The 14,792-nt window shown below is 50.7% G+C and overlaps 4 protein-coding genes across 4 annotated transcripts; 2 read left to right on the top strand and 2 right to left on the bottom strand.

The window, feature by feature from the left end:
- Window positions 1-99: 99 nt before the first annotated feature.
- N7489_007379 (WD repeat NOL10/ENP2 family protein) lies at window positions 100-2,348 on the bottom strand (the record flags this gene model as incomplete). Its single annotated transcript, XM_056713129.1, has 2 exons — window positions 100-2,075; window positions 2,132-2,348. 2 exons carry the CDS (start codon window positions 2,346-2,348, stop codon window positions 100-102), a joined length of 2,193 nt encoding a protein of 730 aa, XP_056566844.1.
- Window positions 2,349-2,854: 506 nt separating this feature from the next.
- On the top strand, window positions 2,855-7,504 carry N7489_007380 (uncharacterized protein; the record flags this gene model as incomplete). Its single annotated transcript, XM_056713130.1, has 5 exons — window positions 2,855-2,896; window positions 2,952-3,237; window positions 3,298-6,114; window positions 6,162-6,812; window positions 6,867-7,504. 5 exons carry the CDS (start codon window positions 2,855-2,857, stop codon window positions 7,502-7,504), a joined length of 4,434 nt encoding a protein of 1,477 aa, XP_056566845.1.
- A 2,252-nt stretch (window positions 7,505-9,756) lies between these two features.
- N7489_007381 (RNP domain protein) lies at window positions 9,757-10,788 on the bottom strand (the record flags this gene model as incomplete). The annotated part of the gene is made up of 1 exon (XM_056713131.1): window positions 9,757-10,788. One exon carries the CDS (start codon window positions 10,786-10,788, stop codon window positions 9,757-9,759), a length of 1,032 nt encoding a protein of 343 aa, XP_056566846.1.
- A 1,057-nt stretch (window positions 10,789-11,845) lies between these two features.
- Window positions 11,846-13,852, top strand: N7489_007382 (NADP(+)-dependent, decarboxylating phosphogluconate dehydrogenase; the record flags this gene model as incomplete). Its single annotated transcript, XM_056713132.1, has 5 exons — window positions 11,846-11,862; window positions 12,219-12,355; window positions 12,417-12,868; window positions 12,924-13,352; window positions 13,412-13,852. The coding sequence occupies 5 exons, from the start codon at window positions 11,846-11,848 to the stop codon at window positions 13,850-13,852; spliced, it is 1,476 nt and encodes a 491-aa protein (XP_056566847.1).
- Window positions 13,853-14,792: the final 940 nt, after the last annotated feature.

Consider the following 14,792-nt stretch of genomic DNA (forward strand, 5'->3'; position numbering starts at 1 on the left):
TCTGGTTCGTAGACCTTGGGCGGGAAAACCTCTTGGCTAGACAAGGTTGTATGGTGTCAAGGAAATGGCACAGTAAAAGGCCAAGAATGACAAGACATATTACATCTTGCGGAAAGTGTTGCCAGAAGCACTGCGGCGTTCCTTGGCCCTGAACGATGTGTCGGTCTTGTCGTAGCGTACTTCGGGGACAGCGCGCTTCGGCTTCCCGGCCGGGTTGAAGCTGATCTCTTGCTCGCCGACCACACCGACCCGTCGCGCAGGCTTTTGTCTCGACTTCATATTCTGCGCACGGGAGCCAAAGGAGCGGTCCCGGGTGGAGTGGGCTTGATTCGAAGAAGACACTTGCATACGAGGCGGAGGCCGCTTCGTCCGCTTGTAGTCTGCAGAAGATATCTTTTTGGAAGCTGCCGCCTTCGCGGGCTTTTCCGCCTCGCTATCGGAGTCGGAGTCGGAGCTTGAACCGGGGACGTCGTCGATGGCTTCTTGCTCGACTGCCGTCAAGCCACGCTCCTTTCTCGAAGCTGATGGGGCAGCGGCCTGAGGGACCGTACTGGGGTTCAGCAACTGGAATTCGCGTGAAGTCTCGTCGACAGCGAAATCTTGGTCCTCGAACAGCGCAGCGAAACGGCCACCACCCAACACATTCTTGTCCTCGGATGGAGTGGTTGCAGCAGCATCGACCATTTCCTGGTCGCCAGAGCCGTCCAACAGGCGCTTGGCATGCTTGCGCTCCCTCTTCTCCTCCGCGTTGAGCATCCTCTCCGCCAGTCTCCTGTTCACCTTGACAGCGACCTTCTTCTTGCCGCGGATGCGGCTCTCCCGCTCCTTGTTCATAATTTCGGCCACCTTCTTCGCTCTGGGATTTTCTGTGTCGGGGAACAACCCAGTAATAGAGTTGTAAACAAAGTTCGATACTTGGTAGCCCTTGGAGTAAGGTACCATCTTTCCTGACTGCATGTATGATGCCAAGTCAATGGGCTCTCCGCCTGCCTTGATGAGCTTGGCATCCCATTTGGCGACCTCTTCACTGGGCACAAGCGTGAAGCCGGGCCAGACGGAACTGGACTGAGCAGATTTGAACGCGCTGGGGTCATTTGGATCCTCAGCCATCTCTTCAACCAGGTTGTCCAGGAATGAGCACCATTTCGGCGCGGGGCCAAGCTGTGGAATGAAGAATGAGTGTTGTTGTCGGCCTTCATTGGCTGTGAGGAGCATTCCGCTATCCTTGCACCAAGCAACCGAGTTGAGATCCACAGCTGGTTCAACAGAGGTCCAAGGTTTTTGATCTTCGATATCCCAGAGCTTGATGATGCGCTTATCGGCCGAGAGCAGTTTGGGCTCGATGGTCGCAGCTTGTGTTGCAGATGACTGCTCGAGGAATTGGAGAGTGTGGATAGGGAACCCGTATCCTTGGTCCTTGACCTGGAAGGGAACGGGCGAACGCAAGTCGTAGAGGTGAATGAGACCATTAGACGAACCAGTTCCAAGGCTCATGCCGGAGCGATTGAATTCTAGAGCTGTGATCTCAGGTCGCTCATCATGTACTCCAACTTGTGCGGGCATAGACAGCACACCTGCGCGTCCCTTAGCCCTAGGATCCCATAGCTCAACTGTCCCCAGTGAAGTTCCAAAGGCCAGCAAATTGTGACTCTCCTCCGCAATAGCACCGGTGTTGACCGATCCTGTGTTGATTCCACCTTGGAGGGTCCCGCCGCCCGTGGATGTAAAGTCGTCACCTCCGACGTCAATATCAAAACTCCGCATGTATCGGCCCAACTCCAAGTTCAACCGGTACACCTCTCCCATGCCATCTTGATTAACACCGACTGCAGGAATAAGCGCTTCAGTCGACTGACGGTCATAGACAATATCACGTCCATATCGGGGGAGTCTGGTGGTATAGTGACAGCCTGAGGGAGTGTGGAACTCAAGAGATCGGTCAGACTGGAGGTGGAGGGACTTGGTATAATCGGAGGACAAAAGGATGAATGTGGTGTTGAGCGAACTTGTATGACGTGCCCATGAAAGAGATAACTGCGGAAGATAGTGGGTGTGGATTTGTGGCTTGTAAGTTCCTACAAGCAATATTGTTAGGGTATGCGCATAAAATATGGGGATCAGTAGTACGAACCTGTGCTCATAACCCATTCTCCATCCTCACTGACTCGAATACAGTGACTCGCTTCCTCAAATTCAAAGTCTTGCAGTAATTCAACCCGATTGGCATACTCGGGGTCATTTTTCAAGCTGCGCTTTCGCCGTCTAGCAAGCCATTCGGGAAGTGGACGAGCACTGTCTGAGCCCGAGATGGTATATACCGGGACCTCGGACGGGTTGGACAGCTTCATGCTGGTATATCCTGATGCAATGAAGGCTAAGCCAGTTGTTTTGAGCTGATCTGCAACCTATTTGCAACGTATCGGTGTCGGCAAAAGCAGACCTGCAAAAGATAAAAAAAAAACTGCGATAAAAGCCGCTGATAGCGATCACGTGATAAACTGGCTTGGTGATTGGCCCGAGTGTCCCTGGCGAACGTCCCCCGGAATTACGCATTCCAACTTTCTGTTGACTTCATGCGATAAGCCTTGTGATTGAAATTATTACTGTTTCATTTGGTGCGCTGGTTTCACTTGAGTGAGAGTGTTGCGCGAGATATCCCAGTCTTTGTTGATCGCTTCCCGTTCAACATGGTATCAATCAGCTAATGTATTCGCTGCTTGTTGATCTCTCTGCTATGCGCTTTCACTCCTTGCCACGGACCATGCAACCTGCGATTGGAAATGACTTCCAGAGTCAGCCATCAAAATATTTTCTATCTTTAAATGCTTCCGGGGCTGTCCGCGACCGTTGAATTATGGACTTCCCTGGCGGCGCAAACACCAACATACATCTTATTGTGAGTATCGTAATATTTACAGTATATTCGCGCGCATACTGACGCGTCATCTCAGGATGGATTCTCCCATATTTACTGGAGAATATACACAGAAGAAGCTGGTATCGCAAATAATCCACAGGAGAGCCCCGCCAATGGCTACACTATTCTCAAGCACTTGAGTCGTCTCAAAGATCTGGAGGCTCGACTGAGAGGGTTGAATTGCCTAGCCTCGTGTCCAAGGCGCCTAGGGCTTTGGGTGTTCTCCCCCACTCCCGAATTCGAAAGTCTGAAACCTTTGTATGTGAGGGGAAGTGACGCAGATTCAAATAAGATCGTCGTTGGCACAACAACCTTGAAAGGTATGTCTATGAGCAGCCCGTGTAGTTATTTTGGGCCTTGTTAATTTTTTTTTACAATAGTCTCTGCACTGGGAAGTGTCTCCTCGGTGGACTTGGTGAAAGGGCTGTCGTCCGACAATCAGAGTCAGCACGGTACCCAACCCGCTGGGCAGCCACGGCCACATCAGAGCCAACCATCTTCTCGCCGGCAAGATGGTTACAGCAGTTCTGCGGCCATTTACGCTTCTTTTATATCTGCCGTCACTGGCTCAATTGGCCTCCAGTTGATTCGACACCATGCTGCTCTACCTCTTGGGTCACGCACCCTTTTCACTGCTGTCGAAAAATCAGGATACGAAAGCCCCCATATCAACAATGACAGCATTCTCTCTACTTCTTGCTTGACTACACTCAACATCCAGTTAACTATGGGTGGTACAATAACCGTTTCCGCCCAGACTATATCCCAAACAGGCATAACGCGACTGTGTGGACCACGCGAGGACATTGCCGAATTGATCGACGTGCAGCCTGGAATTGATCTTTGGCTATGTCCGAATGGAACTATCGCTAAACTTGTCACGGCTAATCTTGACTCGCCAACCGCTCCTTCTCTGGGCTACCCGCCCCCTGGCAATCTGTCTGCAAAAAGAGTACAGTGGAAATTGGATGTTGTGCAGTGGCTGCGGAATTTTGGGTTGCATGTTTACTCGATTGATGAAGAACCCTGGGTTGAAGTGGAGGTTTGGGAGCCATTTTTCGCGAGGCTTGCTGGGGAAGCATGGCGACAGAGCGATGATGGTCAATCTGCACTACCACTAAAACGCATGCTGTGGCCAGCGAGATTTTGCTTCAGAAGGGCTAGCTCATCAAATATCTCTTCCGGGGCTCAAATTTCACTTCTTGACGAACCCCTAGATTTTGCAGAGCGATGGTCCACAATGGCGGACTCTCTCAAGCTAGATCATATTCCCCATACTGCTCAAAACACCCCTACCACCCAAGACCTACAACCAAAGGACCAAGGAATGCCGTCGCCACCCAAGGCCGAACCCCTGGAAAGCATAGAGAGTTTATCCCGAATTGCGCAATATCCTGATTTGCAAAGCACGAATCTTGTCTATCCAACTCCCCCAGACGGAGCTGCAGCAGTCGGATTGAACAACCCAAACCGTTCTGAGGCTTTTGTCGATGATTCTGACTTCGGACTACCGCATGCAACGCAACGAAGTTCAAGAAATGAACCAGGGTCTGATATATCACCAGTTCAGAACGGTGGCGTTGGAGTTGGCACTGGCCGATATGATGAAAGCGACGAAGAAGATCTCTTTGGGGAAATGAACGAAAGGGATTTTGGATCGAAAGGTATTACCGATGCGGACTTCAGCTTTTTCGATGACCCTGATTTCGATGGCATGGAGGGCGACTCTCGTGTGGAGGATGTAGATGAAGTTATTGAAGTATCCCATCCTCAGAGCGAATTGGAGGCTGAGGCCATGGTCGACGCAGAGCCATCCCCCAACCAGCCACAGGCAATCCCAACTCATGTCGAAACACATGAGGCACACGCCTCTCCTGTACACCACGACGCCCCACAGTTACCAAAAGGGCCTATGGCCTCTGAAGAACCAGCTCGTTCGCCTACGGATCGTGCAGGTCAAACAATCAGCCCGCCCTTGAGCCCAATAGAAGTGAAGAAGATCTTGTTCCCGGCCCCCGAGGCAGACAATCACCGACAGTCTACAGATAACCGGGGACAAGGGCATTACCACCCAGTGGCATTTGAAAAGAAACTTGGTGATTGGGATCAGAAGTACGGAGCAGCTGGCAAATTCTGGTTCTCCAGTGGTGGCTCGTTGGACACGTCAAATCAGACATCTGCCATACCCACGATTGGTATTCCTCACCGTGGCCGAAGCAGCGCCAACGCACCTGGCTCTAAAGAACGTAGCAAGACCAGTCTATCTCTTGTTCAGTCAGAAAATGGTCAACGATCAGCCTCGGTGAGCAGTGACAGCAGCGAGGACAGTATTGAGATCGTGTCGGAGCATGTTCCGACGCCGGCAGCCATGCCCTCAATGCCATCTTTGAAGCGGAAACGAGTCCCTTCAGAATCTGATATAATGTCAGTTGCATCCCAAGAGAAGTCACTGCCTGGCGCAGAAGCAAGTCCCGCATACGCCGCCGAGAACTCCACGTTCCTCGGCAATTTTCTAGCCAATTTTTCCGATTGGACGTTAGCCGGTTACTTCTCTGCTTTTCCACCTCAACAACTCCCTGTACTGCCTCGCCGTGAAGGCCAACTTGAAATTGCCCAACTTCTGGTTGACCAGATCACGCAGTCCTCCCTCAAGCATCCACTTGATGGGGAAATTGGTCTTTTTGATCTTGAGAGCGAGTCTTTGCCACTGCAAGCTCTCGATGACACCACGTTCTTGGGCGAATCCTCGAAACTGGACTTCAAACGATACACATCATTACAAGATGAATTTGTTGCGAACCAACCGCAACAGCAACCACCACAACACCCGCCGCCGCCCAAAGACACCCCAAGAAGCTTTATTTCAAAGTTATCGGCGCCCCACATACGTGTGCGTCGAGGAAAAGAATACTTAGAGGCTCTTCCCCCTGCTATATCCTTTTGGGAGACGTTTGGTCTCGAGCCTGCTCATGGACCAAAGAACATCTCTGCGTATTGTATACACCCACAAGCTGCGTCGAAAGCAGCAGATATGTTCTTAAGACGGTTTGGTCTTCTCTACCAAAGTTGCGGTCTTGGGATCCATACCAGAGGCGACGATTCTGTGGCATTTGAAGAGGGGCTGAAGCCATGGAAATCTGAAACATCTAGCTATGAATCTATGATGCAGGTATTGAAGAGAACGTGCGAACAGCTTGGTATGTGTCTTCTCTGACGGTTGTGTACTTTACTAACAATTCTCAAGGCTCAGAGCTCTCACAATCCCCGGCGACCGCCGATAACCATGTTGTCTATATCATCAACCCGTTTACGCACGCTGCAGCACTAGCAGACATTTGTTCCGCCTTCTGGCACCTTTCCCAGCAATTGATAGCCGGTTCCGAACGAAGACAGACTCGAATTGCCAGCGAACTTGTTCTGCAAATAATCCCGCTGGAGTTCATCATGTCGAGCGAGACGATGGTTATTCCTCCCCAGATGGACTATTTGAATTTGGCCCTAGAGGTCTACAGTCGCTGTCGCTCAAATGATGTGGACATGAGCCCTCTGCTCTGCGCGCCACCGATGCTTCTGGCCGACGCTCTCCCGAGGGCCATTGGTTTCCGACTTGCCCCTGAAAGATCCTCGCCGCTTCAAGATGGGCGAAGTCTTCACATTGCATATTCGAGAAGTCTTGACCAACGCTGGATATCGGTGGCATGGTCTGATTTACCAGGTTCTATACAAAGAACCATGTCTTACTGCCTGCGGTATCGTCAGTCGAGTGGTGCCAGACCGGTTTCCGAGGTAAGGAATGAAATTTGGGCTACGACAAAACACATCATGGATAAGTTCCAAGCACGATGGAAAGTTCAGCTGGCGACCACCGAGCCCATGGAGACGGATGAGGTTGAAGGTACTGCTTCTTATTTTCTCTGATATCAAGGGCAAGTCGCTAACACATTCACAGCGTGGGCTACGCTAGCAGACCAGCACAACAAGGTAAAACCTGGGTCCTTGGAATTGACCATCCTGGCTGTCAACACTGTTCCCGACTTGATCCTCGAGCCACCAGTTCCACCCATATCGATGGCCATGCTGAACATATTGTCTTCGTCTACCCCTGTCTCGACCCCTAACCCAAGTGCCAGCGTTGCATCCCCGGAACAATCAGGCAATGCACCCACGCCAACCAGCGCTGGTCCAGCCACCTACAACGCACCCACGCCAACGGACGTGTCACTTGAAACAGACTCAGAAGCAGTCCTCACTGACATCTGCGACGATTCCTGGCTAGCCATCCTGTCACACCGACTCAACAGCTCTCCACACCTCACCGAATTCCGACCCGCCCTATCCAGCGGGTATCTCCTCCGCCGTAAGGGCGCTACTGATGGGGACGGAGTGTTTGCATTCTCCGTCAATCTTATCTATTCCCCGCGTCCTCCCCCATCCCACGACAGCGTCCTGAAAGATACTCTAAGTATGTATCGGGACCTGGGCAGTCTTGCCCGGGCCAAGGGCATATGCAGTGTACAGAACAACACACTGCCTTGGCATGTCGCCACCGCTCTTCGCGCACAAGAGCTTCTGAGTTACGTTTTTTGAGCGAAATATCTTATTACTGGGGCGTTATGGTTCTCTGTCTACTTGGGATCTTGTGCATGTTACGGCTTTTTTGGTGGATGAGATGTTTTATTACCTAGTTTGGGTAGATATGTATACCCCTGGAGGCAGTGCATTTGAATTCCATTTTGTTGCGCATGATTGTCAAAGTATTGGGGAGTTTCGAATCATTTCTCACGATATCAGTGGATCTCTTTATATCCGCCATTCTACCAATGTAGTAGATTTCCTCCGCCCTTGTGCTTTATTGCTGAGGCCTTGCTGCTTTTTGCTCACTGACACTGATATGGGTGCACCACGCAACCGAGTACCTACGGACTCCGAATTCAGAATATGTACATGTATGGTATTAGGCTAGTGCTGTCCATGCAGAAGGAGGTGTACGTACATCTGTCGTATGCCATATTTCTGTCAAATCGGATTGTTTTAGGCACCTCCGAAGGCCCCTGTCATCAGTCCTCTTACGGAGAGAAAGGAAAAAGCCGTTATCATTTCAGCCACGTTTAAACTGCAAATGAGCAGCAATCTATCGAACCACTCGCAACTCACAGTCCATTCCTAGGTTCTACCTGCTCTTCCAGGTCGCCCACTTTGTACCACCACATGACTTCCACCAGACCTACTCGCATTGGAAGGGGATACGCCCGAGGCTATGAGGGCGTAGGGACAAATGTGTGAATCCAAGTTGAATCGGTACACGAGTTGCATCTATGTGTGTCGATATAGAAAACAGAGTAGCTGTGATCTGGATATAGACTCATAAAAGCGGCGGTAGCTCAGATAGGAAAGCCCTAGTAGAGCAAATACGCTTCATAAAGTTACCTGAGTAACTACACACTTCTTCCGAGGGTTATACAGCTTTTAAAAGATGATAGATAGATCGATATTGTCCGGAGACTTTGTCAACTTAAGATATTTCCAAACCATCAACAGAATATGCACCACGAAGCTCAAAAAAGGGAAGAATGTGCATCAAATGAGATCAACAAAGTACATCCAAGAAAGGGAAGACCCAGTTCCAACTCCGCACCCAAAAACCCCAAGAAAAAAAAAAGAAAAGGTACAACGAAAGTAAGCATAAGTACTGATTGCTTCCAATCGGCAAAGATTGTACATAAAAGGCGTGTTTCAACGTAAAAGACTCGTAACGCAGCTCGTCATCGTGGCAGATAGTATCGAATTGCAATAGAAAGGGTATCGTGTCGCAGAAAATATGGTCGTAGATGTTTGTGTGATCGTCTGTATGTTTTCCGAAAAGGGGGCAATCAATGCTTGTACAGCGAGGCCGAGAGAGCCCAAGGTCAAGGTCCAGGTCAAGGGTGCAGTGATTGCTGCTGCTACCCTGCCTTGTCACCCTTCTCCACTCTCCGCATCAGACTCCTTCTTCTTGGAGAACAATGTGACATGGTTATTTACCGCCCAAATAGCAAACCCAGCGATTGCAAGAAGAATAAAGATGATGATGATGATGATCGCGATGGTGATGTTGCGTTGGACCATATTGGGTGGAGATGATCAGCAGATCGTGATAGTGATTTGAGATGGTAGAGAGCTTCGATCGTTGTCAAGTCGATAGGAGGATATATGAAAGCCAAACAAGGCGTGGGGGTTGAGGTGGTAGGCCGTGTACAGGTGGGCAGCAATGCGTTTGGGTGGGATTCGTATATGGAAGTATACAGCCTCGTCGGGCTGGGTCTTTTCGCAACAACTCTCCTTTTTTGGAGGAAAGCAAGATTATAGATCGGAAGAATGTGAGAAAGAAAAGTTTAGAGGGAATTTTATCGGCTGGAATGTGGATGGGTTTTAAACAGGACCTTTTTTTCCCAGCCATGTGCTTTTAGAGGGGCTGGGGAACTAACTCAATGTCAATGTACTAACCACATACTGTGGCTAGGTACTCAGAACACTCCGTACATTATAGGTATATTATGGGCAGAGATAATTGACCAAAGCAATGTATTCCAAAGATCATCAATGGCATATAGCTAGTAGTTTAGAAGTACAAGTCTACGCAATAGAGATCAGAATTCAAAACCTGAGGCCACAAATACACTCACGTGATCCAGACCATCAACACATGGGAATTGACTTGAGAACGAAGCAGACTGATTTGATACCATTTCAGATTCAGTAATAGTACAGGTAGTAACGGAGAAGAATCATCATTAGTTCTGCCATGTAAAGTACATTTCTTTACATGAACCGGTCGCATCCATAGACTTAGCCCAGAATCTTCAACCCCCCTTGGTTTTGGCTGGCTTTTTGATACCGTCCTGCTTCACTTTTCCACCTGCTCCACCGGCGGTATTCCCCTTAGGACCCTTGCCTTTGCCTTGTTTCTTTCCATTCCTGGGGTTCGAAGCTGGGCGAACCTCGGTCACTGCTCGGCGCAGTTGGATTGGGTGCGAACCAATGTACTTTCCCTCCATATCTTTTCCCGCTCTGAAATAGTCATCACTTCCACTAAAGCTGACAAAGCCGTACCCTTTACTCTTCTGGGTTCGCTTCTCTCGGATGACACGCGCTTTCTGGACCGATGGGTAGCGAGAAAATGCCTTCAGCAGGGACTCATCAGTCACTTCGCCTGCGAGGTTACCCACAAAAAGGCGGAAATGTGACGGGTCCCATTCTAATAGGGTCGGGTCGGTCCACGTCTCACCACCACCAGAACGAACGACTGTTTTTTGTGACTGGGACTGCGGGGCAGGAGTACCAGCTGGGGTTCCAGCTCCTGTGTTCACACCTGAGCCAGGGTGATTGGCTTGGTTCTTGGGGTCTTCACTGGGTTTGTTGTAGGCGCTCTGCCACTGCGCAATTTGAGCTTCAGTCTCTGCATCCAAGCCGGGGGCGTTGCCACTCTGTGGGAACCCTGTGTTGGCCTGGTTGGGGGTAGGTCCGAACGGGTTTGCAATGTGTGGAACGGTCGGGCCGTATGTGTTTTCAGCGTATTGAGGTTGTCCATAGTACGAAGGCGCACTCTGGTATGCCTGGGGCTGTTGATAGTGGTTGACGTAGCTGTTGGCGGGGGTTGCGTACCCAGAGACTGGTGGATTCGAGACCGAGTGGGTACTGGCACGATGCGGTAAACTGGAGGCTACCGCGCGTGGCTGGAACGCCGTGAAGGCGCTGTAGCCGGTTGGCCGAGTTCTAACACCATGGCTTGCGGGATTGGCGGTGGAAGGCTGCGCGGTGTTGGAGGATGGAGGTGGGCGGGGCGGAAGTGACGAAGGAGTTTGGTTGAGACCTGGAGGAGGCGGAAGGGGCATGATGAATGGGATATTCAAAATAGGGAGAGAGAAATGAAATGCGACAGAAATGCTAGATGCAAAGTAGCAACCGCAACGTACCTTCAGGGCCTGACTGACGCCGCAGTCATTCGCCAGACGTCGCGCTTGAGAGGCACCCGAAGGATGAGTGAGCACTTGCAAGAGGCGAAACGTCGCGCGGCTTGCAAATGATCACAGTGAGAAGCCGGGGGAGCTAGAAAAATGCGCGTCTTCAAGACTCCACTGGATTGCAAATGCTTAATGAAAAGATCGGAGAAGAGATAAGAGATGCCTTTTTTCCCGTCTCTCAATGCGCTGGCTAGGCCGTTGGCGGTGGCTGTGTCACATGACTCGATCAAGCTTTCCTGACTCAGCCATGACATAAGCATATGCTGAGTCATTGCCGCTGCCGGAGCTGCAACCCCCACTCTAGTCCAAAAGCAGCCTAGCGCAGGTTATGAACTCATCGGTAAGTGATTTCTCCGTCGCAGCTCTGCCAGAACAGTTCACCGATGCGTGGACAAGGTGGGATGGTTAATTCGGACGGTTTCGATGGAGTTACATGGATATTCGGTTGATCTTCTACTTCATCATTTTCTACCTTGATACCTAGTACTCTCCGTACTATCTACCTAGGTATATTATATACAATTCTTCAGTTCAAGTTACCCCTCCATGCCCCGCTATCGTACACAGTAAAAGCTGCAATGTCAATCACATACATACTAATATGTTAAAAGGAAATCGGTAGCATCTAGTAGCATATAGGGAATTGAAACCGGATCGGATAATGCTTTCCAAATTCTAACAGAACCCGAGTGGGTTGATACCGGACGACTCTGCTCCTGTACCTAATACTTGGCGCTACACCGGAGACAGTAAGAATAACGCTGGTACATGGTACCCCCGCCGGTATGTCCCACCAAGATGACGGAAGAGTTGCTCCGTCAGCCAGCCTACTTCTTCTTCTTCCCCTCCTCTTCCTCTTCATCTTCCTTTCTTCTCTAGATTCATCTTTTCTCTACTCAATACCCCCCATATCTCACATCTAATCGTCATGGCTGACCAGGCTGTGTAAGTTATCTATCCACTGTCTTCCCCCCACTTCACCAATTCCAGCATCCCAGCATCCCAGCCCAGTGGTTACATCCTGCATCTTGCAGTGATAACAGAGCGCATGGATCTTCAATGCTGCTCAGACATCATGCAGCAGCTCTATTTGGAAGACCCAATTCATATAGAAGCTTCTGCAAGATGATACCAGTGGAGCTATTGCGTGCCTCTCCTTTTTCCCGGAAGCGCACGGATTTCCTTTTCTTTTGGTTCCCATTGTGATTTTTACCCAGCTGTTGACGAGAGACATTGATCGCTGACGATAGCGCCCGTCTCGCCGGCATCAATGTCGGCGCTCCGGTGCACCTTGCTCCCAGTGCTGATTTCGGCCTCATTGGTCTGGCCGTTATGGGCCAGAACCTGATCCTGAACGTCGCTGATCACGGATTCACCGTTTGCGCTTACAACCGTACCACCGCCAAGGTTGACCGCTTCCTGGAGAACGAGGCCAAGGGTAAGCTCTACACAGAATAACACGATCCATTCCCCTCGCAAGATTGCTCACTATAGGACAGGCAAGTCCATTGTCGGTGCTCACTCCATCCAGGAGTTCTGCGCCAAGCTCAAGCGCCCCCGTCGTATCATGCTCCTTGTCATGGCCGGCAAGCCCGTCGATGACTTCATCGAGTCCCTTCTGCCTTTCCTCGAGAAGGGTGATATCATCATTGACGGTGGTAACTCCCACTTCCCCGACAGCAACCGCCGCACCCAGTACCTCACCAGCAAGGGCATCAACTTCGTCGGTAGCGGTGTCTCCGGTGGTGAGGAGGGTGCCCGTTACGGACCCTCTCTCATGCCCGGTGGTAATGAGGACGCCTGGCCCCACATCAAGGACATCTTCCAGAGCATCTCCGCCAAGAGCGACGGTGAGGCCTGCTGCGACTGGGTCGGTGACGAGGGTGCCGGTCACTACGTCAAGATGGTCCACAACGGTATTGAGTACGGTGACATGCAGCTGATCTGCGAGGTAAGGCTTCTCTCAAGCTGCAAAATCTTCTCGAGCCACCACTCACATCATTTAGGCCTACGATATCCTGAAGCGCGGTCTCGGCCTCTCCTCTAAGGAGATCGGTGATGTTTTCGCCAAGTGGAACACCGGTGTTCTTGACTCCTTCCTGATTGAGATCACCCGTGATATCCTCTACTACAACGACAACGATGGCACTCCCCTTGTTGACAAGATCCTCGACAAGGCTGGCCAGAAGGGTACCGGCAAGTGGACCGCCATCAACGCTCTGGACCTCGGCATGCCCGTCACCCTGATCGGTGAGGCTGTCTTCTCCCGCTGCCTCAGTGCTCTCAAGGACGAGCGTGGCCGTGCCTGCGAGATTCTGAGCGGTCCTACTCCCAAGTTCGAGGGCGACAAGCAGGCTTTCGTCGACGACCTTGAGCAGGCCCTGTACGCTTCCAAGATTATCTCCTACGCCCAGGGCTTCATGCTCATCCAGAACGTAAGATTTCTTGCCAGATTTTACTGATAGTCACTTTCTAACCCTCATCCCTAATATAGGCCGCCAAGGAGTACAACTGGAAGCTGAACAAGCCTTCTATTGCCCTCATGTGGCGCGGTGGTTGCATCATCCGCTCTGTCTTCCTTAAGGATATTACCAACGCCTACCGCAACAACCCCGACCTCGAGAACCTGTTGTTCGATGACTTCTTCAAGAAGGCCATTAACAACGCCCAGAACGGCTGGCGTAACGTGATCAGCAAGACCGCTCTGTGGGGTATCCCCGCTCCGGCCTTCTCCACTGCCCTCAGCTTCTACGACGGCTACCGGTCCAAGAACCTGCCCGCCAACCTGCTCCAGGCCCAGCGTGACTACTTCGGTGCCCACACTTTCCGCATCAAGCCCGAGAACGCTAACGAGACCTTCCCCGAGGGCAAGGATATCCACGTTAACTGGACCGGCCGTGGTGGTGACGTGTCGGCCTCGACCTACATCGCATAAGCGAGTTAAGTTGAGGTCTGCTAGAAGGGTAAAAAATTTGGATGTTCAATGTATTTAGATGTCTTCATGGAATGCCCATGATCCGTAACGAAGTCACTTGTTTTTTTCTTCTGCGTGTGTATCTGTTTCCTATCTATGATTTATGTGTCTCTATCCACAAGCCAATATCAGGTATAAAGTGCGTGTTCGAACCAAAGGAGGATTATACTGGTCCTAGGGGAGACTAGACATTGCTACGACAATACTTGATGAGCCCACGAAACTTGCCACCCACGATTGCTCTTTTCCGTCGCTGAATTGGAGGTGGAGAGTCTGTAATAACAGCGTCCCGTGGAGCTTTGTGTAGTAAGGAACTTCTAATTCTGACAGAGGGAACGTTGAGTTATTCCATTGGCGTGCCCTTTCTGCCGGTTACCCTGGTGGTCTTTCGATATCTCCCTTGTTTCCCGTAACTTGGGGTTGGTTGGGATAGGCAATCTGACATCGGTCTTTTGAGGCCATGGCTGTCTGTTACTGCCAGGCCAGGCCATCTTGGGCCTCCGGCCTATCTCGGAGGTTCTCGGGGTCTCTTTGGGCCCATTTCTGTCGAAATGTTAGGTTGCATTATCCTTATCAAATACTTGCAACTCCATGAAGCTGCGCTGACTTACTATATGGGGATCGTATGGATAAATGTGACAGAGTATATAATGAGCTGATCAATTCGTTAGGAAAGTGAGAGTAATCTGAACTTCATTACATGTTAACGGCAGAGGTCTTACAATAGTCTACCCTAGAGCCATGCATATAGACAAACTGTCTTTCCGTATCGCTGGCTAAATCTAAGTCTATATGGATGTCTGTTTACTCCCTGGCGGTCTCTCTAGCTGCGTCAATATCCCATTGGGGGCCTATAAAAACCCGACAATTCTTCTTCTTCCCCTTCCCTTTTCTCCTTCCC

This window comes from Penicillium chrysogenum (genome assembly GCF_028827035.1).
Source record: "Penicillium chrysogenum strain IBT 35668 chromosome Unknown utg000004l_segment0_segment0, whole genome shotgun sequence".
Classification (NCBI taxonomy): domain Eukaryota; kingdom Fungi; phylum Ascomycota; class Eurotiomycetes; order Eurotiales; family Aspergillaceae; genus Penicillium; species Penicillium chrysogenum.